Here is a 25761-nt window from a genome sequence, read left to right as displayed (position 1 = left end):
TTTTCTCTCATAATTGAAGATTTCTGGCTGAGTAAGTCATGAAAAATTCTAGCTACACCCAGATAATCATTTCTGGGACATTAGTAGCAATAAAGATCAAGTTCTGGCTTTACATCAAATAAAAGTAAAATAGAAACATGCCTGCTATGACTGTGCTTACTGTCCTCATTGTGCAGAAGTAAAAAGGCAGCAGATTGCACTTAAAGCATGTACAAAATTTTTACTTCTATTCATCTCAAAATCCAGCCAAGAAACGGAGATGCAGGAATGTGGACTCCTGCTCAGACAGCACCTTGCCAAGTTAGCCTTCCCCATATCATCCCATCACAGTCAGTCATTCTAATTGCTTGGATCAGTAACACTGTTCACATTATTTCACTGTATTCACATGGCTGTCTCCTCCAGTTACACTGTGAGATACAGTGTAAAGATACAGGCAGGGTGTAATAATATTTTCTTTACAGTCATTTTGCCAATATTCATTCTTCTATCATAAAAATGAACAAATTGTCTCTTTAAGCATAATACAGCAAAATTTTCTATCTTACAATTACAAACACAATTCAACAGTGAACAGATAGACACACACACAAATGCAGAAAGGTATGAGGCTATATCAAACTGTTATTTTAAAGAATCTGAAGTGTTAAAAAGAGTATCTCTGTACCTGTAATTTTGTGACCTATAGTAGAAATTCACATGTATAAGATTGTAAGATGGGGCAGGCACTGTGATACAGCGGGTAAACGCCCTGGCCTGAAGCGCTGGCATCCCATATGGGCACCTGTTCAAGACCTGGCTGCTCCACTTCCGATCCAGCTCTCTGTTATGGCTGGGAAAGCAGTAGAAGATGGCCTAAGTCCTTGGGCCCCTGCACCCACATGGGAGGCCCAGAAGAAGCTCCTGGCTCCTGGCTTCGGATCGGCACAGCTCCAGCTGTTGCGACCAATTGGGGAGTGAACAAGCAGATGGAAGACCTCTCTCTTTATCTCTACCTCTCTCTGTAACACTTTAAAATAAATAATTTTTTTAAAAAATTTGCAAGATGAAGTTGCTTACTTTTTTTAAAGATTTATTTATTTATCTGAAAGTCAGAGTTACACAGAGAGAGCAGGAGAGGCAGAGAGAGAGAGAGAGAGAGAGAGACAGAGGTATTCAATCCGCTGGTTCATTCCCCAAATAACCACAATGGTCGGAACTGCGCCCATCTGAAGCCAGGAGCTAGGAGCCTCCTCCCAGTCTCTCATGCGGGTGCAGGGGCCCAACGACTTGGGCCATCTTCTACTGCTTTCTCAGACCATAGCAGAGGGCTGGATTGGAAGTGGAACAGCCGGGACTCGAACCAGCACCCATATGAGATGCCAGTACTGCAGGCAGCAGCCCCACCCACTATGCCACAGTGCCGGCCCCAAAGTTGCTCACTTTTAACAGCATTTATGCATTAGTAAAATATTTAAAATTAATAAAATTTATTTTCATGAAAGTTGTTTATCCTGTACTAAATGTAGTCCTATCAGTATGCTTATATGCTGTTAGCCAAATCAGCTCTTGCTTCTAGGTTCTTTTAACAAGAGAAAAGGAAAAATAGCATCACATCTTCTCCATAGTTACATAAACAAATCATAGTTTGGTTTTCAATTTTCACACATAAAAGAAAATGTATTTACAAAGAAATTCCAGTACCTACATGAATAAAAATTGCAACATTATTAACTGCATCCAATAAATAAAATGTAACAAATGATAGCACAAATTTTCAAAATTATTATGAATCTCTTCCTTGTGGCATATATTTTTGAACTCGTAAAGTAAAATGCAGGGGGCCGGCACTGTGGCATAGTGTGTAAAGCCACTGCATGTATCCCATCTGGGTACTGGTTCGAATCCTGACTGCTCTACTTTCAGTCCAGCTCTCTGCTATGGCCTGGGAAAGCAGTAGAAGATGGCCCAAGTCCTTGGGCCCCTGCACCCAAAAAGGGGACCTGAAAGAAGCTCCTGGCTTCTGGCTTTGGATTGGTGCAGCTCGGCTGTTGCGGCCAATTGGGGAGTGAACCAGCGGATGGAAGACCTCTCTCTCTCTCTGCCTCTCCTCTCTCTGTGTAACTTTAACTTTCAAATAAATAAATAAATCTTTTTAAAAAATACAATGTAGACATCTAAATTTAAATTTGACACAGGAAATATTTTCTTTCTCTCTCTCTCTCTTTTTTTTTTTTTTTTTTTTTTTTTTTTTTGACAGGCAGAGTGGATAGTGAGAGAGAGAGACAGAGAGAAAGGTCTTCCTTTGATGTTGGTTCACCCTCCAATGGCCGCCACGGCCAGCGCACCGCGCTGATCCAAAGGCAGGAGCCAGGTGCTTATCCTGGTCTCCCATAGGGTGCAGGGCCCAAGCACTTGGGCCATCCTCCACTGCCTTCCCTGGCCACAGCAGAGAGCTGGCCTGGAAGAGGAGCAACTGGGACAGAATCCGGCGCCCCGACCGGAACTAGAACCCGGTGTGCCAGCGCTGCTAGGCGGAGGCCTGTTGAGCTGCGGCGCCAGTCAGGAAATATTTTTAATCATCCACACATCCAATTCATAAAAAATTTAAAATAGGTCAAAGTAATTTGAAATTTAACAGAATATTATTTGTACCTTTGCAATCAATGTGTACAGAGAAGTAACCTGTGGAATTAATGGAGTCAGCACCACCCATTAGAGAGTTAAGACAGCCAAATGAATCTCTGCTATGGGGTTCTGATTGTTCACTGTGGAGGTTATCGCAGAAATCATCCACCTGGAAAGCAAAGAAACAGTTACTCACATGCAACCAACATGTAAAGGAAGCATATACTGAAGATACTGTTGTTCAGGAAATACCTGAAACATAATATACATTGATGAGTGAATTTCAACTGACAAACACATCATAGACACAAATTCATAAAATGTGCCTAAGCTCCACCATCTTCTCATTTTTACTTTATTATAGCAGCTTATAAAAACTGAACAGAGAGTAGAGTTCCCATAGATTCTGTCACCTGCACCTTTACTTTCCCCTATATTAGCAGCATGCCTTGATTGGGTACACTGATGACAAATGATGGAGCAGTATCAGTACATAATAAAGTACATAGTTTTCATTAGCCTCATGCATTGTGCTGTACAAATATTTAAAAATAATATTTATGCATGATATTTTTACACCCCCCCCCCCGATTTAAAGTACTAATGGTATTAGATTTAAAGATAAAAGACAGGCTATTCCTGTTCTCCATTAATTCACAAAGAGTAAAGGACAAAAAATACTAACTCAAGGCAAGTTTTGATAAATGACAAAAGGTAGTACAAAACTCAGTTTCTGGAAATTCCCCAGAGAAAAAAAGTTTATATGGAGAATACAGGATTTTCTAGGAGGAAGTATTTTGACTTGGGTTGTGAAAGAAAACTAGTTTGCCTAACAAACATGAGTTTCCCGTTTGCATTAGGAGACATCAAGGAAAAGGAAACATAAATCAAGTTAGGGGAACAGAGAAGAAAACTTTAATACTCCAGATTCGCACAGCTGTGGGGAAAAGCCTGAGATGAACTTGGAAAAACATTTTAGATAATGGAAAGATTTCAACAAAAAAAAACAAACACTAGTCAGATTTGGATTTTAACTTATCAACAATAACAAGACACCCCATAATTTCATTAACTGGAAATATAATGGCATTTATTTGATATTTTGCTGTTCAAATTACATAAATAACACATGTTCACTATATAAAATATAAAAATTCACAAAAAATCAAGCAAAAACAATTACCCACAACCCATAAATTCATCATTTATATACAGATAGCCATTGACAACATTCTGGTACTTAGCCTATTCCAGAAGATTTCACTCTGCATAAATATTTATGCACTATTTTAAAGGAAAATTTTAGCTTTTATCCTAAAAGACTACCTACTTCCCAATTCTGTAGAATGAACTCTTGGGAGTGGAATTTCTTATTCCAAAGTTTAGAATGGAAATTTTATTCATGGAGGTGTATATTTATTTCCATGTTACTTTGTAAAAAGCCTATTTGATGGTCTATTTGTATATCCCTTTGTCTCTCTTCAGCTGTCAACAGAAATCTCACAGTGATATGTCCTTTCATTCTCAGGGAAGGAGAAAGCATTCAGCTCACTTCTGTCCATGCACCATCACTACTCTCAGAAACCAAGTCGATGATCCCTACCATCATCTGATCTCACTGTTCCCTAAGTCCACACACACGTTCACACCTATCCTGCAGACTGAACCTGCCCCAAGTCTCCTGTCAAACTCCCACTCTGCCTGCTTGAGTTTATTTCTCCTTGAAACATCAACAACTCATGAATGCATTCACTCTGTCATTCTCAGCTGGCCAAATTTCAAGCCCAGGAAGGTCAACAGTCCAGCCATTCTCCTCCTTTACTCTGAAATATAAACTGCTGTAAAAACAGAGATATCAAATTCAGTTGTCTAGACACACTTGCAATAGGAGACAAAAATGGCACTTGGACAATCAAGACTATATAATAGTCTTACTCTATATCACCAGCAAATGTGCCTTTCCAAAGTCTCAGACTGTCTGTCCCTCAACATTATTGCATCACAATTTTTAATTACAAAATCTTTTTATGCTCATTACTCAAAACTGATAAACAAAACATAATCAGGCCTTGTCTCCTATTTCTAGGAGAAAACAAATGCCATGGGAAAGGAGCTCCTGTATGAACCTCCTGACAGCTTTTCTGCTTCCTCTTCTTTCCCTCCTATAAAAATACAGTGACATTCAAGCCCTTGCCCAAGGGAAAAATTCAACCCAGCACTCTGTCCTCCATGAGGACTTTGATCCTACACTTATTGCTATTTTCAACTTTTCCCATTCTAATGCTTAAATGTCCAAACATACTTTAGATTCTCCTGACTTGAAAATAAGTAACTCTCTGGACCTTGTCTTCCCTTCAGTGTCAGTTCTTTGCTCCTCCTCTCAGCAAAAGATATTGAGACTTGTCCATTAAAATAGGAAAAGGGAAATCAGGTTTATATTTCCTGCTAAGTTCATGTTGCTACTTCAGCTTAAAAAATTTTGATTAACTGGCAGGCAGGTGGATAAAGAAGTCAGATTCCAGCAGCATGATGCTGACAGGAAGTGAAGGCAATGGAGACAGAAACTCTACCAAGTTGCCTGCCTGCAAAGGAAAAGGGGGAGCCAAAATAAAAGGTAAACTTGAAGGGTGGGACTTGTATTTTGTGAGTGAAGATTTGGCCGTATTTAAATGCTGTTCTATCTTGTACACTGATAGCAGATAGGATGAGAAAGATAGGGCAAGAAGAGGCACTCGATAGTGCAGGAAAAACTTGTGGAGAAAGCAAAGGAAAGCACATCCAAATTGCAAGTACAGAGAATCAGTCATAAGAAAAGAGATACTTTTCCATTCTAACAGGACAAAAGGAGGAGAGGATAGGTGAAAATGCAGGAAGATTTGCAATTTTTTTTTTTTTTTTGACAGGCAGAGTGGACAGTGAGAGAGAGACAGAGAGAAAGGTCTTCCTTTGCCGTTGGTTCACCCTCCAATGGCCGCCAGGGCCGGCGCACCGCGCTGATCTGAAGGCAGGAGCCAGGTACTTAACCTGGGGCCCATCCTCCACTGCACTCCCGGGCCACAGCAGAGAGCTGGCCTGGAAGAGGGGCAACCGGGACAGAATCCGGTGCCCCGACCGGGACAAGAACCTGGTGTGCTGGCGCCACAAGGCGGAGGATTAGCCTGTTGAGCCACGGCGCCGGCTGCAAATTTTGTTGTTAAAATAAACACCAACATCTGAGACCTCAAAAACACTTAGCTCTGGATGAAATGAACATTAATGAAAGGAAGAGATTGCAGAGTCACCCAAATCTGTCCCTGTCTCAAGCAGTGGCTTGAGAGTTGTTTCCTTTATGAACTTCATGGAATATTTAATTCTCATGAGAAATTGTGCAAATGTATAAAGAATGAAGAAAGGGGCCAGCACTGTGGTGGTAGTGGGCTAAGCCTCTGCTTGTGGCACTGGCCTCGTCTACGAGTGCCAGTTCTAGTCCCAGCTGCTCCACTTCCTATCCAGCTCTCTGCTATGGCCTGGGAAAACAATGGAAGATGGCCCAAGTCCCTGGGCCCCTACACCAGTGTGGGAGACCAGGAAGAAGCTCCTGACTCCTGGCTTCGGATCAGAGCATCTCTGGCCATTGCAGCCATCTGGGGAGTGAACCAGCGGATGGAAGACTTTTCCTCTCCGTCTCTCCCTCTCTCTGTAACTCTGCCTCTCAAATAAATAAATAAATCTTAGAAAACAGCATGAAGAGAAGCTTCTCAATTCTTTGTTTAAATAGAGAGAATATACCGGAGATTCCAAAAGCTGATAAAAATATCATAATAAGGGGCAAGTATAAATCAATTTGATTTATGCAAATGAAAAAATCCAAATAAAAAGTAACCCAGAAAATCCAGCAGGACATTATAAGAATCACACATCATAGCCAAATACGGATCATTCCCGTAAAAGAAGGGTCTGATACTAGGAACATGAGCTATATTTTCTCTATATCATTATCAATAAACAACAATTCAAAGGGTCAACCACTGTTGAATAGCCATCAATACTGTATTTTCCAGGTGTTATGATTATTCTTTCAGATCTCAAGATCACATTATCTTTCATTAAACATCTAAAAATTGTCTGTTGATTGTATGGCTATACTGGTGATTGATAAAAGAACCAATGTGCACATTCCTATTTGTATAAATTAATGGAATACTGATCAAAAGGAGCAAAGAAATACACAATTCCTTTTAATCAAATTCCACATTTTTAATTATGTCAAGGAAATATATACTGACCAATATTGTCAAGTCAAAAAAAAATGTGTAAGATTGTTAGAGAATATTATGCTCAATTTTCAATGCCTCCAAGAAGAGGGATTCTATTCTGAAAATATGAAGCACAAAAAAGTACCATGTCTGAGGAGTAATAGTTACTCAGGAAGGCATAAAGGATGATTTTACTTTTATTTTATGTTGCTCTAGACCTTAAATTATTAACCTAAAATTTTATGTGTATATAAAGCTATTCACATTTAAATAACGTTGATTTCAAGAGTTCAATTCACACTTGATACCTAAATAATCAATTCACACCTGACATCTAAATAATAGTAATAAAGTATATCTCAATCATTTGAAAAAGACTCAGTAAGACCTACCTGATTATAAAAAAAAAAAAAAACTGATACTGTAGTATGCAGGGAGACAAAATTAATTTAAAACAAAATATATAGAGACAATTATTTTAACTTATCCTAAAAATAGTACATTTTAAAAAGCTAAATAAATAATTTCAATAAAATTATAATGGAACACAAATATTAACAGCCTGGGAAATACACTTACGAATATACAGAACCTAGTAGGAGAAAAGTACAAAACCATTGAAAAAAATACAGGAGGAATGTGCCTGCTGGAGGAAAAGAGAGTTATTATGATGCTATTTCTCCCTAAATTATGTGTAAAACCAAAGCTATCCCAATTTAAAACATAGATATTGTCGCTTTTTACAATGCAGAGCTTTTTAAGATAATACAGAACAGCTCCTCCCACTCCCACCAGGGCCCAACCTCCGCCTTCTGGGCGCCTGGCCCAGGAACAAAGGCACACAGCCTGGGGCTCCTCTCATGGCTCACATGGAAGCTCATCCAGTATCCCTGCGGCATTGGCTCCCACCAAGGTCTCAACAGACCTCACCAAAATGCTGTCTCAAATAGAACATGCCATGGAAACCGTGAAGTTTACATTTCTCAAATTTGCTGGACTTAAAGGCATGGAAAAGAAGTTCTCTGAATTTTTGGAAAATCAAAAAGACTCCTTGGCTGTAGATAAAACAATGAAGGACCTAGACCTGTTAGCCGTCACAAAACACACCGAACGCCAGAGTAAGGGAAAAGGTTTATCGGGGAACACCCAACAGATCGAAGGGGTGGGGCAGTGAAGGAAAAAGAGAGAGAGAAAGAGAGTATAAGAGAGAGAGAGACAGAGGAGAGGAGTTAGTGAGGAGAGAAGATAGAGCAGAGAGAGAGCCAAGAAAGCAGGAGAGGAGGAACAGGCCTTTTTAAAACTTTTTAAAACTTTTTAAAACTTTTTAAAACTTTGGCTTATAGCGGGCAGGGAAGCAGGAGCAGCGAATCTCATTAGGATGGGGGTGGAGCTTGACCACAGAGGTTGAGCCATGTGGCCACCTGGTTTCCAGCAATGGTGGCAGGGGCTAGAGCTTAGGATGTAACGCGCCATAGATAAAACTGTGCTAGTTTCCTAACAAAACCAGTGCAAAATGGGAAAGAAAGATTCCAAAGCTTCTTCTCCCTAATTGCAGGCCTCACCATTGCATGCAATGACTATTTTGTAGTACATACAGAGCAGAAGGGAAAGAAGTAGGCAAAAGAAGTCTGCAGCAATTACCCCTGCCCTGAGAAGAGACCTCCCAAAGGGTCATTTAAGGAATCTGCCGCACAGCTACCCCTTGTATAAGGATTTCATGAGCAGAGCAGAACCCTTAGAAAATTTCCAAATGAAAACCAACTTCTACTTGACAGAGAAAGAAAAGTCAATTAACTGACAGATAAACTTTTGATTTTTATATTGTTTTCATGCTTTTACCCTCCATAAATAAAGTTCTTTTGTGTTTTTTTTAAAAAAAGGATACAGAAAAATTAAGAGGTGGAAATGGCCAGGAAAGTTCCAAAGACATTTGACCTGAAAACCAGGATCCCAAACATTGAAATAAATGTTATAATGATTCAGTGATGTGAATATTTGATTACACGTTCAGCATAAGATAACACAATCCAGTGAGTATAACAGGATGTCCCACAGTTTCCAAGCCTATTGCAATGTGATATACAATATAAGGGGCATTTCAGCTAGTACAGTGGATTATTGGATTAAAAGTATGGGGACAACAATATAAAAATTAGCAAAATAAAATCTGCATTCTTTTCTCAGTTACTATACCTAAATCAATTCCAGGAAGACTATTTAGATGTAAACAAATAAATAATTTGAGAGGAAAACACAAGTGATATTTCTATGAATTATGAAGTACAATGCGCCTGCATAAGGATTCTTATTGAACTCAAAACCGATATCATATGGATAAGATGGACATATTTATAGTATTTAAAATATCAAACTCCATGAAATAAAGGTAAAATGCTGTCTTGGAAAGAATATTAGCAAAAATGTTCATGCTATAAATTTCCTAATAGACCTCTAATTTCCCTAATATAAAAATATGTCTAATGTTCCTAATAAATAAGGAGCTCTAGCAAGGAAAGCTATTCCATTCTCATTGATACTTTGAAAAATGCAAATATAATTATGATACTCCTTTATATTCTTCAGACTGACAAAGAGGTCAAAGAACGAATGCCAATGTGCCAATCAGGCATTCTCTCAACCTGCTGCTGACATTGTCGATTAGCACAATATAGTTGAACCATCATTTAATTAAAGCCAAATATACAAACTGAGATGATGGTCTCATAACTCTGTAAAATGACTTAAAAATGCCATTGATTTATACTTATTTTACAACTAGAGAATTTTATGGAAGATTATTTATACCTCAATAAAGTTTTTTTAAAAGTATTAGCATGCATGTTTCTTTACTGTAATTACACTTCAATACATGTAGAAATTCTTTTTGTGAGTGAGGAAGGCTATCACACATAATTCTAATTGTTAACCAGATGTATACTTTGGAAAACAGAAATGACTGCAAAGATAAGAACAAATATTTCACAAAGTTTGGCAAATTAGACTTCCGATTCCACTCTACCAATAATATACCAGGGGCATCTCAGAGAAGGTAGTTTGAAAGTATCCCAGGAATAAAGATGATCTCCAAATACAACTCTTACGTTAGTGGCTTTCAATTCCTGAGATGTTTCATCTTCTTCCACAACAGGAGTAACATTTTGCTCAGAGCTCAGAAGCACAGTATCAGTTATTTCAGTACCGTACTTGATACACTCATCAGTCAAGCCATAATCACCACTGGCACTTGCCACTGCTCCTTGTGTAGTTTTGAAATCGGTGTCATCTAATGAGATAGGCAAGCAAAAGTTGTCAGGAGTTAGTTTCAAAAGCAAATACACATTCCATATAAACCCCATAGAAGAAGCTGTGAGAGGCAATTATATAAGAGCAGAAATAAAGCAGGTTAGATTTGAGACAGTGGAGCACAGCTGGTTAGCATGTGGGATTCTGAAAGCACAGAGCAAAGGTTGAAATACTAGTTTCACCATTTCTCTGAGGAGCATAGAGGTCAATGCCTAAGCCAGTGTAGTTGTATGGCTAACAGCACTGGCTCAGGGCCAGCACTGTGGTGTAGCGGGTAAAGCCAAGGCCTGCAGTGTCTGTATCCCATATGGGCACTGGTTTGAGTCCTGGCTGCTCCACTTCAGATCTAGCTCGCTGCCATGGCCAGGATAGCAACAGAAGATGGCCCAACTCCTTGGGCGCCTGCATCTGCGCAGGAGAGCCAGAAGAAACTCCTGGTTCCTGGCTTCAGATCAGGCAGCTCCAGCCATTGCAGTCATCTGGGGGAGTGAACCAGAGAATGGAAGACCTCTTTACCTCTGCCTCTCCTTCTCTCTCCATGTAACTCTAACTTTCAAATAAATGAATAAATAAATCTTTAAAAAAAGAGCACTGGCTCTAGAGTCAGACTACATGGCTTTGAAACACGGCTGTCAAGTGTGATACTCCGGGCACACTTGTTCATTTCTCTGACCTTGTTTTCACTTGTAAAATGGGGATATTAATGCTGTTTGCATATTAGGGTTATTAATATTAATGACCAGAAATCTCAACTGCTTAGAACTATGAACATCTCCCCCAGATTAGAGTGTAAATGTTAGTTTTATCTATATCGGAAGAGTCTTTAAGCATTGATTATTGCTATATAGTTTCATCATTAACAGCATCAGTAGCATGTACAAATGATTAAATACCTCAACAGATAAAGCACAAAGAAATTTATGGAGTTAAGTCTCACCCAAATGTGCATCAGCCTCACTCAGGTTTATTTTGGTGTCTTGAACAAAAAAGATGGTAAGCCATAGTTTGGGATCTGAAACCAGAGTGTTCAGCATGCAAAGTCTACATTGTGAACCACAGTGCATTAGTTACCTTGACAAAGACAGGGAAACTAGCAGAACAGCTGGAAGAAATGTTAATTATAATAGATTTTGGAAGAAGAAACCCAAGACAATTCTTAAAAATTGAAACAAAGATTGATTGTTACCTGAAATCACGAATTACAAGAATGCAAAAGGACAGACTTGACAATTGCCACTCAGGCGCATGAAAACGTGTCAGAAGTCAAAACAATATTTTTGTGTGTTCCTATTGGCAAAATCAAGACTAAGAAGGGACACTGCACTGAGATTTCAGGGAACAGCTAAGAAACAGCCCTGTGATAAACTTTGATAAGAATAAACCACCTCTGCTGGAGTTCCATCTCTGTTGGCAGAGAGCAGCAGGGACACACCAGCACCAGGAAGGCAGGTCCATGCCAAATGAATACTTCTGACCAAAGGAAAGTCTCCTCCACACTGCCTTCCTGAAGGCATGGGAATTTTCTCTTGTGTATGGCAGTACCTTCACAGGTAGAAGCCTGAGGGTGCTAAAGGGCTGAGGAATCCAAATGTGGGCGTGAATCTGCTGGGCCACAGGCTAGCTGTGTGCACCCTATTCCCTGGGTGTGTCACCATGACTTGCTGTAAACACGAATGGAAATCCTAGGACTTCCATCATTGGTAATATTTACATTAATGGTCTCGTTGCCCTGAGTGCCTTTGCGCAGTGTGGGGCACATCCAAGCACTTGAACCAGAGATTTAACGCAGTTCAGAGCAAGCATGCAATCCATCCCAGTACACCTTCTCACATCTAACTGAAATCACCTCAACAAAATGTATGCCTTCTTTTTTTTTTTTTTTTTTTTTTTTTTTTGACAGGCAGAGTGGACAGTGAGAGAGAGAGAGACAGAGAGAAAGGTCTTCCTTTGCCATTGGTTCACCCTCCAATGGCCGCCGCGGCCAGCGCGATGCGACCGGCGCACCGTGCTGATCCGATGGCAGGAGCCAGGAGCCAGGTGCTTTTCCTGGTCTCCCATGGGGTGCAGGGCCCAAGCACCTGGGCCATCCTCCACTGCACTCCCGGGCCACAGCAGAGGGCTGGCCTGGAAGAGGGGCAACCGGGACAGAATCCGGCGCCCCGACCGGGACTAGAACCCGGTGTGCCGGCGCCGCTAGGCGGAGGATTAGCCTAGTGAGCCGCGGCGCCGGCCCAAAATGTATGCCTTCTAATGTATCCACTAGGCATGCATTCAATGCCAGACTCTGGGGTAGATTTTTAGGATGCAAAAGGGAACACATTAAATGTAGTCCGTCCCTTATTATCAGCAACAGATATGGGGAGTACACCAAAATGTTCATGGAAAAATATATTAAAGATGCCTATTTTTGTACAAAATTTTGAAGTCATATATCTGAGTGTATTACTCATCCACGAGGCTTCAAACATGCCCATTCAGGAAAGAACTGCATTTCAAGGGGCCAGCATTTTGGTACTGCTTGGGACACCATCAGCCCACATCAGAGTGTCAATTCAGTTTCCAATACACTGTGTTTATGTGCCTGGGATATAGCAGAATATGACTCCAGTACTTGGGTTCCTGCCACCCACCCAACTGAGAAACTCAGACAGAGTGAACCAACGGATGGAAGATTTCTGTCTCTGCCCGTTTCTCTATGTCACTTGAATTTTCACATAAATATACAAGTAAACCACCCTTTTTGAAAATACTGATATCAGCCATCAGAAAGGAGGACCCACGACTACGAACACATAAAGGGGACTCTTACAGTCACATAGCATCCATGCAAGGTAAGCTTCACGGTTTGTGGGGAAGGTCAAGTGGGGAAAACTCTCCCCGGGACCCTCTGTGCCTACACCATTGTCGCTTTGCACAGAAGAGTTCAGGACAGCAGCACATGCAAGTTGCCGACAAGGGCACTCAGGGAACTGGGGGCAGGCGTCCTTACCTGCCCCACCCCAAGATGGCGCCTGTTCTGGCTCCTAGAGCTCCCTAGAACTCCTGAGAACCACAGTCAGGACAGGGCTGGGGCCCCACGGGCAAGTCCCTTGCGGGGAGCGGACAGGTTAGGTACCTTCCAGCAGGCTCACTGACAGCTCCTTCTCGACCTCCGAGTCTGCTCTCCTCCTGAAGAAGGCACGAACCTTGGACACCATCCGGAACATGGTTCTGTCTCGGAGCCTAGGAACCCGCTCACCACGTTAAGGAGCAGGCCGGCTTCAGAAGTCTATGCCTGCTCGTCCTCAGTCGCTGCCTTCACAGCTGCTCCTTGTAGTCCTGACTCCTCCTCCTCCGCCCGGCCAGGCCTCTGGTCAGGCTGGGGAAGCAGCGGCCCCCTGAGGGCTTTCCTGGGCCCTGGGCTCTGGGCTCAAAGCAGGCCCCGGGCTCTGGGCTCAAAGCAGGCCCCGGATGCGCAGGGGACTGTGGGGCGGACTTCGTGGCTCCTCCCACCAAGGCTTAGCGGAATTCTGACTAGCCAACCAGAAATCGCTGTTGCACGTGGCGGGGTGGGGCAGGTCAGGGCGTGGTAGGTCCGAGTGTCTGGTGGAAGTTTACCCTGTTCCCTTGGAAATCTGCGGGGAAAGAATTGGTGGGTGGAGGTGAATTCAGCTGAGAATGGAGGCGAGTCCCCAGGCTCTGAAGCTTGGAGTCCATTCTCCACCACTGAGTGCTTCCAGGTCATTTTCTCGTCTCTGAGCGCCTTGCCACCCTCCCTCATTCCCATAGAACCATACATTTTGGCCGGTGATTCCTGTTGATTATTAACTCGAGCCATGGACACAGTGGGAAAGACAAACTTTCGTATCCACGTGGGTCTCCTAGCACAGTCTGGGCTTAGCTCTTCTCGGAAGCTGGGGCCGAATGTGGCTTTAGAGCAAAGCACATTTTGAAGTATGGGTCATCAAGTTGTTGAGGGCATGATGAGGATGGCTAGGTGAACAGCAGGGTCAGATTATGGAGGGACATGCAGGGCATTTGAATGGCACCACTATTGTATCCTTGAGGGCTTTAGTTTCAGAAATGCAGACCCAAGTAGCACTAGTGTGCCCCCAAAGCTATGCAACACTGTGATTATAGATTTATTTATTTGTTTGAGAAGCGGAGTTACAGACAGAGAGAGGAAGAGAGAGGCAGAAAGAGAGAGAGAAAAAACAATGCCAGCTCCATCTATGAAGCACTTTTACAAGCAGGGCTGTTGGGCTGCCGGCTCCCTGCTTTCCTGCCTGCATGCTTGCTGCACTTAGCTTGCTCCTTGCCTGCTCTGTGCTTGGTATGGTCCCAACTTAGTTTCTAGACCTCTCTTTCTCCCCTAAATAAAGCCTTCACTCTCCTGTACATCTCTCTCACTGAACAAAATCCTTAAAAACTTGCCATGTTGTCTGGTCTATTTGAGCCAGTATTTAGAATTCTTCTCCAAATACACAACAAGAACCCACAGACTTATTAATATTGAAAAGTATTAATAAGCAGGATAGTATCATTCTCATGCTTGAGGAAATAAACATTGTAGATCTTCCAGTGGGCCAAGGGACCTGAGAAGGACAAAAAGAAAGTGGAGTAGTAAAATGTAGCTGACAGGCTGGTGAGTGAGAATGTGAAGTCTCATGAAGAGAGAAGGAGATGGTACTGCCCGGTTTGTGAAGGAGGTCACGGTCCTAGAGAGGGAAAGGGCAATCCGGGACTACCAGAAAGGGAATGAGTAACAAAGTTCATTGTACATGTGAGCAGGAAGTTTTTAACTTGTACTGTGGCCACCTGGATTGGGATTATTTTTCTACAAGACTGAACCCAGAGGGGTCTTCAAAACAGAAAGTTCTATCCCAGTATCTAAAAGAAATTGAACTGGGTGGCCCCTACAGTTGCTGTGACCAAGGGCTCCTGGGGACCCAAGAGATTGGAGTGCTGGCTCCTTCACTCAGAATCATTACCCTAGTTTCCAGTGGTGGGGAGAGTCATGATCCTTTCAGAATGATTTGGACATTCATTTTTCCAATGTCAATTCTTTTTGCAGTAGGCACATTGATCTTTTTCTAGGGTTGTGCGTGTGTTTCTCTATCCCTTTTTTTAAAGGCTCTTTTACCTTTTGGGTCCCAGGCTGGAGAGCTGCTATCGGGATTTTAGCCTGTCTCAGTGTAGCCCGAGCAGCCAATTCAGCTGCTCATCTGTCTGTCAGCATTTCGTCTGTCTGTCAGCATCTCGATTGTCAAAAACTTTTCAGGCTATTTACAGAAGTTAAGAGACATTCATGACTGCAAATTCTCTAGTGTTTGTAACTTTTTGTGAATGTCAGTTGCTGATTGAGCAACAAAAGCCAAATTAATTGCTCTTAGCATTTTCAGGAGCCTGGGGGTCAAAGGGAGTATAAGTTTGGCAGGCTTCTTGGAGGCATCCAAGAAAAGCCCATGGTCGAGCTGCCCCCTAATTCCTGCTAGGAGTGTCCACTGATAAGTGTCCAGAGCCCATAAGCCCCCAGAAGTTACTAGGGTCCCAGTTAAGGCAGATGATGGGAATGGTTTCACCTAGGAGTGACCCATTTTCTCCCTCTGAGCCATCAGCCATAGCCAGGAAGGACTTTTTTGCTTCTGTTCTAATACATTCTCATTCCTCCGCGGTGAAAAGGGTTAAAAGCAACTGCTGGCAATCATCCCAGGTGGTGCGTGATGAGTTCAAAAAATCAACGCTATGAGGCTGGTTAAAACCTGAGGTTTTTCAGAGAACAGAAGGTTTTGAGTTTTCCAATTATACAGGTCAGAGGTGGTAAAGGGACATACACTGAAAATGGGTGATCCCCTCTGTCTGCCCCAGTAGGTAAGAAGAGGAGTCAGAGCAGCTGGGAGCTGATCTGGTTCACAGTGTGGTTGGCGGCTGCTGCTACTCAGGGGAGAAGACAGGGAGGGGGAGTGGTCCAGGAGATAGAAGGTGATGAGATTGGGAGAGGGTTATAGGGGGTGGCAGGAGAGCATCTTCCTTGTTTGTCTGCAGGACAGGAGTAGGAATTTCAGGGGGTTGGGAGCAGGTGCCCCGATTGGGGAGAGGTTGGCGGGGACAACTGGTTCAAATTAGAATTTTGTGGTGGGCATGAAGGATGTAGGTCTTTAGCCATGGCAGTGGGTTTTGAGTCAGAGAGAGCTACTGATCCATATAAGGAAATTGGTCTGAGTGGCTTGAAGATCACGTGACCTTTAACCACACCTCTCAAACAACTGAGCAACCCCTCAGATGGCCAGGCAATATTTAAGGCAGGCTAATCAATCTCACAGAGTTTGGAGCTTACCTGGAGTGAGGCCGACTCCATAATCCTCTGAGAATCCAAATGAGAACATTTTGATCATACACACTAGAGAGGGTCGGCTGACTGATTAGAACCCGTATAATACGTGAAGTAAAGGAGGCGGTGGTCACCAGAACACAGGCAAAATGGAGGAGGGGTATTTAGTCCCAGATTAGAAACAGCAGGCTGTAAAGAGGCACCCTACCCAGAAGAGAAAGAGGAGTCTTCGAGTAGTTTGTCAACAGAGGTCCAGCCAGTTGGGGTGGCCGTTGTTAAGCCTACAGCAAGGATTACAGCAAGGATTATGAATGAAGACAGTAACAAAGGGTGACAATGCATCAGAAAGTGGCCACGAAACAGGTACAGGAACCAAACAGAATCTTCTCGACCAGTGTCCCGGTCATTCTGGGAAGACTGAGAGAAGAATCCTCATCAGGAATATTACTTTCTTTACCCAGAGTCGGAACAGACATGAAAACCAGTTTCAAGCTCGTAGGAAGACTAGAAAGACTCGAAGCGTCCAGGTTAGTGTAGAAGACAGCAGTCACTCCCTGTCTCTTAGGCACTGGTGATGTTACGGGGCCCTGGAATGTCTCCGGGGGCACCTCCTCTGTAACAATTCAACAAGCCAGGGAGACCTGAAGTGAGGCTGGACTCCCAGTGGCAAAAATATTGCCAGGGCCTTCAAATGTTATACTCAAGGTGTGTCACAGGGAAGCGCCACACACTGAGAATTTGGAATGACTCCTTTGTTCAGCCGGCAGCCGAGAGCAGGCTAATACCTTCAAATCTCTCAACCAGGAGCAGAGGCAAGGGTCGGCCATTTAAAGCTGAAAACCACAATCACATTTGGGAAAGGGACAACTGGGACCAAGGAAAGGGGGGGGTAACATTTCACTGCTATGATTTTTACAAGTTGATTTACAGGTGTAGACTGTGCTGTTAAACAGGACATGGTTGGGGCCAACACTGTGGTGTAGCGGGTGAGGCCGCTGCCTGCAGTGCCAGCATCCCATATGGGTGCTGGCTCAGGTCTCAGCTGCTCCATTTCCAATCCTGCTCTCTGCTATGGCCTGGGAAAGCAGTAGAAGATGGCCCAAGCCCTTGGGCCCCTGCACCCATGTGAGACCTGGAAGAAGCTCCTGGCTCCTGGCTTTGGATCGGCGCAGCTCTGACTGTTGTGGCCATCTGGGGATTGAAACAGCAGATGGAGGACCTCTCTCTGCCTCGCCTTCTCTCTCTGTATAACTCTGACTTTGCAGTAAAATAAATAAATCTTTGAAAAAAATTGCAGCCTCTGGGCGTAAAAATGGGCAGAAAGACTGTGTTTTTCAAAAAACAAACAAACAAACAAACAAAAAACAGGACATGGTAAATCAACCAGAAGTGTCAAAGCTTGATAATTCCCAGAAAGTCCCCCAACCTGCACTCACAGGGTGGGGTCTGGTGGTCAGATAAAGAGAAATCAGCAAACAGCACCTGTATGCATTAGGGAGTTTACTTAAGCTAACCCGGTATTTCAAACCTGACACTTCACTGTCCGTATCCAGTGCCCATGCTACAGGGTTTCCTCCTGAGCGCGTCATCTCAGTGGTGCGTTGGATTTCCCTTGCATGTATACCCAGGACTCATTTACAAAGGTCTGGAATGGTATTTACTTATATATGACACAGTGTCAAGGCCCTGGGCTGATGTCCATTGTCTTCTCCATTTTGAGCTCACAGTAGAGATTGCAAGGCTCATCTGACTGTTCCCAGAGCTGAGAATGTAAATGAGAGCACTTGTATGTAACATGTGTGCTTCAACCCCATTGTATAAAAAGTGTCTCTGCGAGGGGGCTGGTGCTGTCGTGTAGTAGGTTAAGCCTCCACCTGCAACACTGGCATCCAATATGGGCACTGGTTCAAGTTTTGGCTGTTCCACTTCCTATCCAGCTCACCATTAATGACCTGGAAAAGCACTGGACAACGGCCCAAATGCTTGGGCTCCTACATCCATGTGAGAGATCTGGAAGAAACACCTGGCTACTGGCTTTGGATCAGCCCAGTCCTGGCCAATGTGGTCATTTGGGGAGTGAATCATCAGATAGAAGACCTTCCTCTCTCTGTCTCTCTCTCTCTCTTTGCCTCTCAAATAAATAAATAAATAAATATTTATTTAAAAAAGTCTCTTGGGTGCCAGCACTATGATGTAATACGCTAAGCTGCTGCCTGTGGTGCTGGCATCCCATGTGGGCGCTGGTTCATGTTCCAGCTGCTCCACTTCTAATCCAGCTCTCTGCTATGGCCTGGGAAAGCAATGGAAGATGGTCCAAGTGCTTGGGCCCCTGCACCTGTGTGGGAGATGCAGAAGTTCCTAGCTCCTGGCTTTGGATCAGCCCAGCTCCAGCTATTGTGGGCATCTGGGGAGAGAACCAGCAGATAGAAGACTTTTCTCTCTGTCTTTCCCTCTCTCTGTAACTGTACCTCTCAAATAAATAAATCTTGAAAAAAAGTTCTCTGTGAGAATGTGAGCAAATGATTGTCCCCACCATCTCCTCATTATAAAATATTGTTGGCTTTCTTCAGGTAGATTGGTTTGGTGATGGTACAAAAAGATGCTGTATAATCTGGTTCTCTCAGGATGGTTTACAGACTATGGCTTTCTTTGGTGGAAGAATCTCCAGGATAGGGCAAGATGTCAGAGGTTAAGTTCCAAGTATCTGTCCCCACTCTCTTTTTCTGAGTCCCAGAAAATGACTACTGAGGCAGAAAAGCAGTGATCTTGATTAATAATGATCCTCAGAACCTTGGGAACACCCTCATGTTCATGATCCAAATACCACGACCCTTTCCCCACCCTGTGACATCACATGGATCAGCCTTGGGTAGGGTCAAGGGGAATAGTGTGAGAGGGAGCAGACCAGGGCCATGTCTGTGCACCATCTGCACATGTCTTCACTGCACACAACTCAGTATGTTGGCCTCAGTGGCACTTCCAGGCTCATGCACAGTGCTCCATTAACCTTCTGTGTGTTGGGCCAGTGCTGTTGCATAGCCAGTAAAAGCTGCCGCCTGCAGTACTGTCATTCCATGTGGGCGCTGGTTCAAATGCCGGCTGCTCCAGTACCATTACAGCTCTCTGCTATGGCCTGGGAAGGCAGTGGAAGATGGCCCAAGTCCTTGGACCCCTGCACCCACGTGGGAGACCTGGAAGAAGCTCCTGGCTCCTGGCTTCGGATTGGCAAAGCTCTGGCCATTGTGGCTAATTTGGGAGTGAGCCAGCAGATAGAAGACCTCTCTCTCTCTCTCTCTCTTTCTCTCTCTTTGCCTCTCCTTCTCTCTTTGTATAACTCTGACTTTCAGGGTCCTTGTAAAACCAAACAATACAGGAAGGGAAGGTCAGTGTAGCTTATTTCATTAACAAAAAGAAGATACAAATTGTCTTTTCCATCTCAAGGGATTCTCTTCCTCACAAAACAGAGGCCCTCATCTAGGAAACAGGCCTAGCCAGACTGGCTGATATAGGTTAATTGCAGAAAAATGTGCATATGATTCTAATATTTATGGATCATAGCAGATTTAAAATACCTGATTCTCATTGGTCACACAACTTATAAAGCACCTACTCATGTGATGAGCAATAATAACAGAAAGTACACATGAAACTTTAAAAAGCCACTTCCTGTTGGACACTGAAATTATTGAAAATGTCATTTGTCAGGCCCGGTGCTGTGGCACAGAGGGTTAACACCCTGGCCTGAAGTACCAGCATCCCATATGGGCGCCGGTTCTAGTGTCCCAGCTGCTCCTCTTCCAACCCAGCTCTCTGCTATGGCCTGGGAAAGCAACAGAAGATGGCCCAAGTCCTTCGGCCCCTGCACCCACGTGGGAGACCCAGAAGAAGCTCCTGGCTTTGGATCGGTGCATCTCTGGCCGTTGCGGCCATCTAGGGAGTGAACCATCGGACTGAAGACCTCTCTCTCTCTCTCTCTGCCTCTCCTCTCTCTTTCTAACTCTGACTTTCAAATAAAATAAATCTTTAAAAAAAGAAAATGTCATTTTTCTGAGAAAATCAGACTGATTTTTGAAATTCTTTCAATGCTTCTCTCCATGAAGATTTGAATTTATTGTAACCTGACAGCAAAACACAATAAGGTATGAGTTATGTGGTACTGGAAGACCACACTTAAAATTGTCTTTAAAGGCTAATGTGGGGGGCTGGAGCCATGGTGCTGGCATCCCATATGGGCGCCGGGTTCTAGTCCTGGTTGCTCCTCTTCCAGTCCCGCTCTCTGCTGTGGCCTGGGAGGGCAGTGGAGGATGGCCCAAGTGCTTGGGTCCCTGCACCTGCATGGGAGACCAGGGGGAGGCACCTGGTTCCTGGCTTTGGATCAGTGTAGCTCCGGCTGTGGCAGCCATTTGGGGGGTGAACCAATGGAAGGAAAACGTTTCTCTCTGTCTCTCATTTCCATTTTCTAACTCATCTGTCAAATAAAAAAAAGCTAATGTGAAGGGTTATTATTGAAAGTGTACTTGTTACACTGTATGTGAGACTCCCTGTGTGGGATGAGTGATTGAAACACCACTTGATGCATATGTCAAGGCACCTAAACAGAGATTCTAGGAGTATATTCAAGTGCACAAGGGAATCCAACCCTTGGCATTTGTATTCTAATGTGGCCTCATAACAGACTTACATGACAGGGGGCAGAGAGAGAGAAAGTTGGAGAAGCAGAGAGAGAGAGGAAGATGTAAAGATATAATGGGGTTCCTGGACCATATGCTGTTTGTTATGTAGGTCATTTTGGATTCCAGGCACTCTGACAGGTGCTCTTGATCATCCTGTCTTCCTGAGGGCATCTTGGATACAATAAATCATGCATAAAGGCCACTCCCGGGTTAGTCCCTGCAAACACAGTGACTTGTTAGAAGGGACATGGAGCTGTCCTTAATGCCCCGCCTGGCACCCAATGCAGTGAGTATCTTATTTGGAAGACAGCTAGGTTGGCACAGAAGTGGCACATCTGTCACTGTGCACGCATGCACAGGCAGCATCGGGGCAGATCAGGTCTTTGTCCATATAACCTAAAGTTTCCCTACTTCTGCTTCCTGGGGAGCAGGACAAGCTTAGGAAAGGCTGTGAATCAGCACATCCTTCCCCTGATACAACCATGTAACTTGAAGCTGTGATCTCTCTTCTGCAGGCTTGCTGTGGTTTTTGTTCACATGGTCTCTTTGCTGTTCACCCAAACTGCATGGAGGTCAGAGGTCATGGATTCGATGGGGTTTGAGGCCCTTATATTAAGCCTCTAAAGTATCTTGGAATGTGCCCCCACTGGAGAAAAATTCAGATGTAAACACCAATGGAGTCTTATCCAGACTTTGATGTCTCCTCCCTCTCCATGTTTACTACAGTGTGGAGGCCAAATGGTTACAGAAATGGAGGGGTCAAATGCCAGATGAACACATACTTCACTCCCTGCCCTATTGTGGACTCCATCCATCCTGGCCCATGCCTTAGCTGGGGAAGCATACAGCTTTGACAAGGAAGGTGGAGTTTCAGATTATAGCCTTGGACTGGATATACTAGCTACAAGAGTAGTTGGTGAGTGGAAAACTAAGGTCACCCAGGACATTTTAATATATGGATATGATCAAAAATTAATAGGTCTCACTCTCGAATCATACAGAGGAGCAAAGAAGAAAGTAATGCAGTTTACAGTTGATTCAGGCCCGAGATAGTCATTTTCCCTTTGAAATCACTGGGGGAGCCACCTGCAGCTGAAGACAGGAAAATGGCTGTGAGGGGGGAGCATATTAGGGCTTACCTGAGATCATACCACCCTCTTTTTGTTTGAGGACTAGTTGAAAGCTGTGAACTCATCTCCAGGAAAATTATATATTCACATCAAATTCTGCTTCCAGTGCCCTAAGTGCTTACAAAGATTGGATGCCTATTCAAATGCCTCCTACCATGTTTGGCTGCCACTTTCCTCTTATGAACATCAGATGGAAATTCACTAAAATTAAATATTTGGCTCCTACTCAAATTTTTTCCCCATAGAGACCTGCATAGGATTTGTCTTCTCTAATCACAGATTCCAGATGCCAGGGTAAGGCCCCTGCCTTTAAGGAAAACCTTGTAAATATTTGCTGAGCTGTGACCCCATTCTAAGTCAAACAAATGTGGTCTTGTGGTTCTGAATGTAAGGAGGGCACAAAAAATAGAGAAGGCATACTTACACTACTGCTGAACAACCCTGAAACTCCACATAGCTTTGAGTCATCCTCCCACCACAGGGGTCTCAATTAGACTCATGCTTTGCACATCATCAACCCCCAGGGGCCGTATCACTGTACATCTAGAGGTGGTTTAATTTGAGATGCTAGTGTTGAGGGTACAAGCCTTGAGTAGAAGTCAAGGAAGAGGTCCCCACATCCTGCTGCTACAGGGACGAAGGCCCAGTGTGAAGTGAACACCCCTTCATTTCTAGAGGCCATGGAATATTAAAGGCAACAGGAGGAAAAGGGAGCAGATAGAGAGGGATCAGTAGGGGCAGAAAAAGGGGAAAGTACCCAAGGTGGGTCAGTGCATATGTGAGGAGGTGGTATCTGCTCATAGGCAGTTACAGAATCAGGATTCTGGCCTCCACAGAAGACTGAAAAGAGGTTCCTGTTTCCTGATAACTGCATTTGCAGGGACTGACTTCCAGGTCCTGGTAAAAGACGCTGCTGAGTTGTGGCGGCTGCTTATGCTTTCCAAAGGACAAGCAGTCCTCAGAACAGGGAGCCATTTAATTCAGTGCCCTGAGGAAGGCAATTCAGGGCCTGGTCTCTGGTGTAGGCTAGAATAAATGGTGTAGTTTTTGGCAGCCTTCACCTATTTCAGGTGCACAGTCATGGGAGTTTAGGATCATCCTAGCTGTGCAGCTTTGAACTCTTAGAAACAGTGGCCCAGATAATTTATGTAGAGAGACTGTAGATGTATAGTCCAAGGTTGAGCAAAGTCAGTATGCGGGCTCAGAGAAGCATGGCTACAGTTTCCTCAAGGGGTGAATGTCATCTTGATCTGTGTTCCCTCTGTCAAAAAGCCAGCTTTCCTTTCCCCAGTACACAGGGAACACCACAGAATTGCTTAGGCAGGGTTACCCTAAGACTTACTGTCAGATCTTAAGTTTGATGAATGTCCTTCAAATCCTGGCTCTGCTACCTACTAGCTGTGTGTGACTTTCAGCAATTTACTATGGCTCCATTTTCCCTGTGGTTAAAATGCCCCTTTTGGGCCCTCTTCAATATGGAACAGAGAGTGGCATGTGCATTGCAGTCCCACTGCTGGCAACCACATAGTTTGCACCTGAAACTGTTAGTCACTGTTCCATCAGGGTCAGCAGTCTGTCACCTCTACAGAGCTGGACTTCAGGTACTCATGCACTTGGTGGTAGCTTTGGGATCCACAAGGAGAGAAGGCCACACTTCAGGGAATGGAGAGTCCTTACCCACAATTCCAGGAACCAAAAGTCCCTGTCAAGGTCCCTGCAGGTGCCTAAAGGCCAACCAGTGAAGGTCAGACCTGCCTCGACCTTTAACCCCCACATCCTGTATCTATAAAAGGAGCCCTCCCAACCTCTGACATGTGACTTCTCTGGCCCCTGCCCTGTTGGGACTGGGGAACCTTGCCCAGGAGCGGAATCCCAATAAAAGCCCATCTGGCTGGGAAGATTTGTTACGTGCTGGACACCTTCCAGATGGTGCTGAAACCCAGGAGCTGAGGGTGCGCGCCTCCCCTCTCTGGGTTCGAGATCCCCTCGCTCCCTGAACCTGTTTGGTGCCCCAGGCTGACTATGGACCATGCTCGACTGACTGTCAGTAACTCCTCCCCTGCTCTCCCTCCCTTCTCTGGGTTGGCCCAGTCTCTGCGATCTCCAGCTAGCCTAACCATCCGGATGGGGACCCGTTTTTCCGAGTCATGCACATGCCAGCCCCGTTCCCCATTTAGCCTCCCAGCAGCTGTGGAGACATCCTGCCGCTGGCTTGGCCCTGTAGAGGACTGACCTCTTATCCATCTACTGAAGTCTGGGACAGGTGCAGCCTTGCCCAAATTCCAGTAGATCCTGGGCTGCCGGGGAGACCATGGCATCTGGCCAATCTCAAGGGTGGGACTCAAAATGCCCCCTGGCCTGCCTCCTAAAAATTAAACAAACTGGGACTGGCCTAGGACCTACAGCGTAAATGCCTAGTTTTCTACTCAAATGGCCAAATTACATACTCAAAAAAGGATACAACTTCTGCTGCAAGGAGAGAAAATGGCCAGAGTTCCCATATGTCCAGGCTTTCTACTCTCTTCTCCCCTACTCTCCTCTCTGCCTGTTCCAAGGCCCAGGTCTTACTGGCCAGGACCATGGCCTCACCTCCTCAGGACGCCTCTTCTGTGTTACTTCCAAACTCTTCACCCTCCACCTTTTTGGACCCTCCTGAGTTCCTGGGGACCCTGCAGCTATCCAGGAACCTCCCACTCCCATACATGCATTCTTCCACCCTGCCACCATGTTCTGTTCTGCCCCCTGCCGCCCTGCCACCATGTTCTGTTCTGTCCCCTGCCTCCCCGCCACTGCCATGTCCTGTTTCACCCCCTGAAACCAGTCCTTCATCTAACCCCACTTTCACCATAACCTGCGATGAACCCCTTTCCCCATTACCTATGACTGGCACCCAGGTGATATTGCCATCTCCCATAAGCACGTGCACGCAGTCACATGACCAGAAGCCCCGACACCTCCTCCCACTTTGAGAGGTGGCTGGGGCTGAGGGTATTGTGTGTGTCCATGTTCCATTCACTTCCTCCAGTGCGGGAGCTCCCTATTCCGCTGTCTACCACCTAATGCAACTGATATCTGTATTCCTGTAATTGTCCTCCCAGAGGTCTCTGTGGTGCCCCAAAACCAGTCTTTCCTGATACTGGTGCTGCAAAACACCCATGCTAAAAGGGACATAATTATCCTTCTCTTTCTAGTGGCACTAGGTGTTCTAACGGGAGTGGGGACAGGAGTAGCTAGCCTGGCGTATGGTACTACCCAGACACAGCAACCGGAAAACACCTTAAATACGGAGCTACAAAATGTTGCAGCCTCCATTATAAAACTGCAAGACCAGATTGACTCCCTGGCTGATGTAGTCCTTCAAAACAGAAGGGCATTAGACCCCTTACTAGCAGAAAAATGGGGAACGTGCGTATTTCTGGGGGAAACAGTGCTTCCTTTTTACTAACAAATCTGGAGTGTTCAGAAACATGGCACAACAACTTAAGGAACGCATTGTCAATAAT

The 25761-nt window shown here is 44.4% G+C and overlaps 1 protein-coding gene and 1 pseudogene across 1 annotated transcript in view; one reads left to right on the top strand and one right to left on the bottom strand.

Moving 5' to 3' along the window:
• The window catches only part of LOC127487540 (cancer/testis antigen 55), a 29302-nt gene extending 15744 nt beyond the window's left edge, over window positions 1-13558 (bottom strand). Inside the window, exons 1-3 of the mRNA XM_051833405.2 lie at window positions 13261-13558; window positions 9944-10125; window positions 2635-2776 (exon numbers count right to left, since the gene is read on the bottom strand). Coding sequence (XP_051689365.1) covers window positions 2635-2776; window positions 9944-10125; window positions 13261-13351 — 415 coding nt within the window. The 5' untranslated portion in view covers window positions 13352-13558. The remainder of the gene's footprint in view (window positions 1-2634; window positions 2777-9943; window positions 10126-13260) is intronic.
• Window positions 7777-8459, top strand: LOC138847687 (protein S100-A10 pseudogene; annotated as a pseudogene).
• Window positions 13559-25761: the final 12203 nt, after the last annotated feature.

Source organism: Oryctolagus cuniculus, chromosome X (genome assembly GCF_964237555.1).
Source record: "Oryctolagus cuniculus chromosome X, mOryCun1.1, whole genome shotgun sequence".
NCBI classification, from domain to species: Eukaryota; Metazoa; Chordata; class Mammalia; order Lagomorpha; family Leporidae; genus Oryctolagus; species Oryctolagus cuniculus.
The sequence above is the reverse complement of the archived record's forward strand: the minus strand, read 5'-3'. Positions and strand labels throughout refer to the sequence as shown.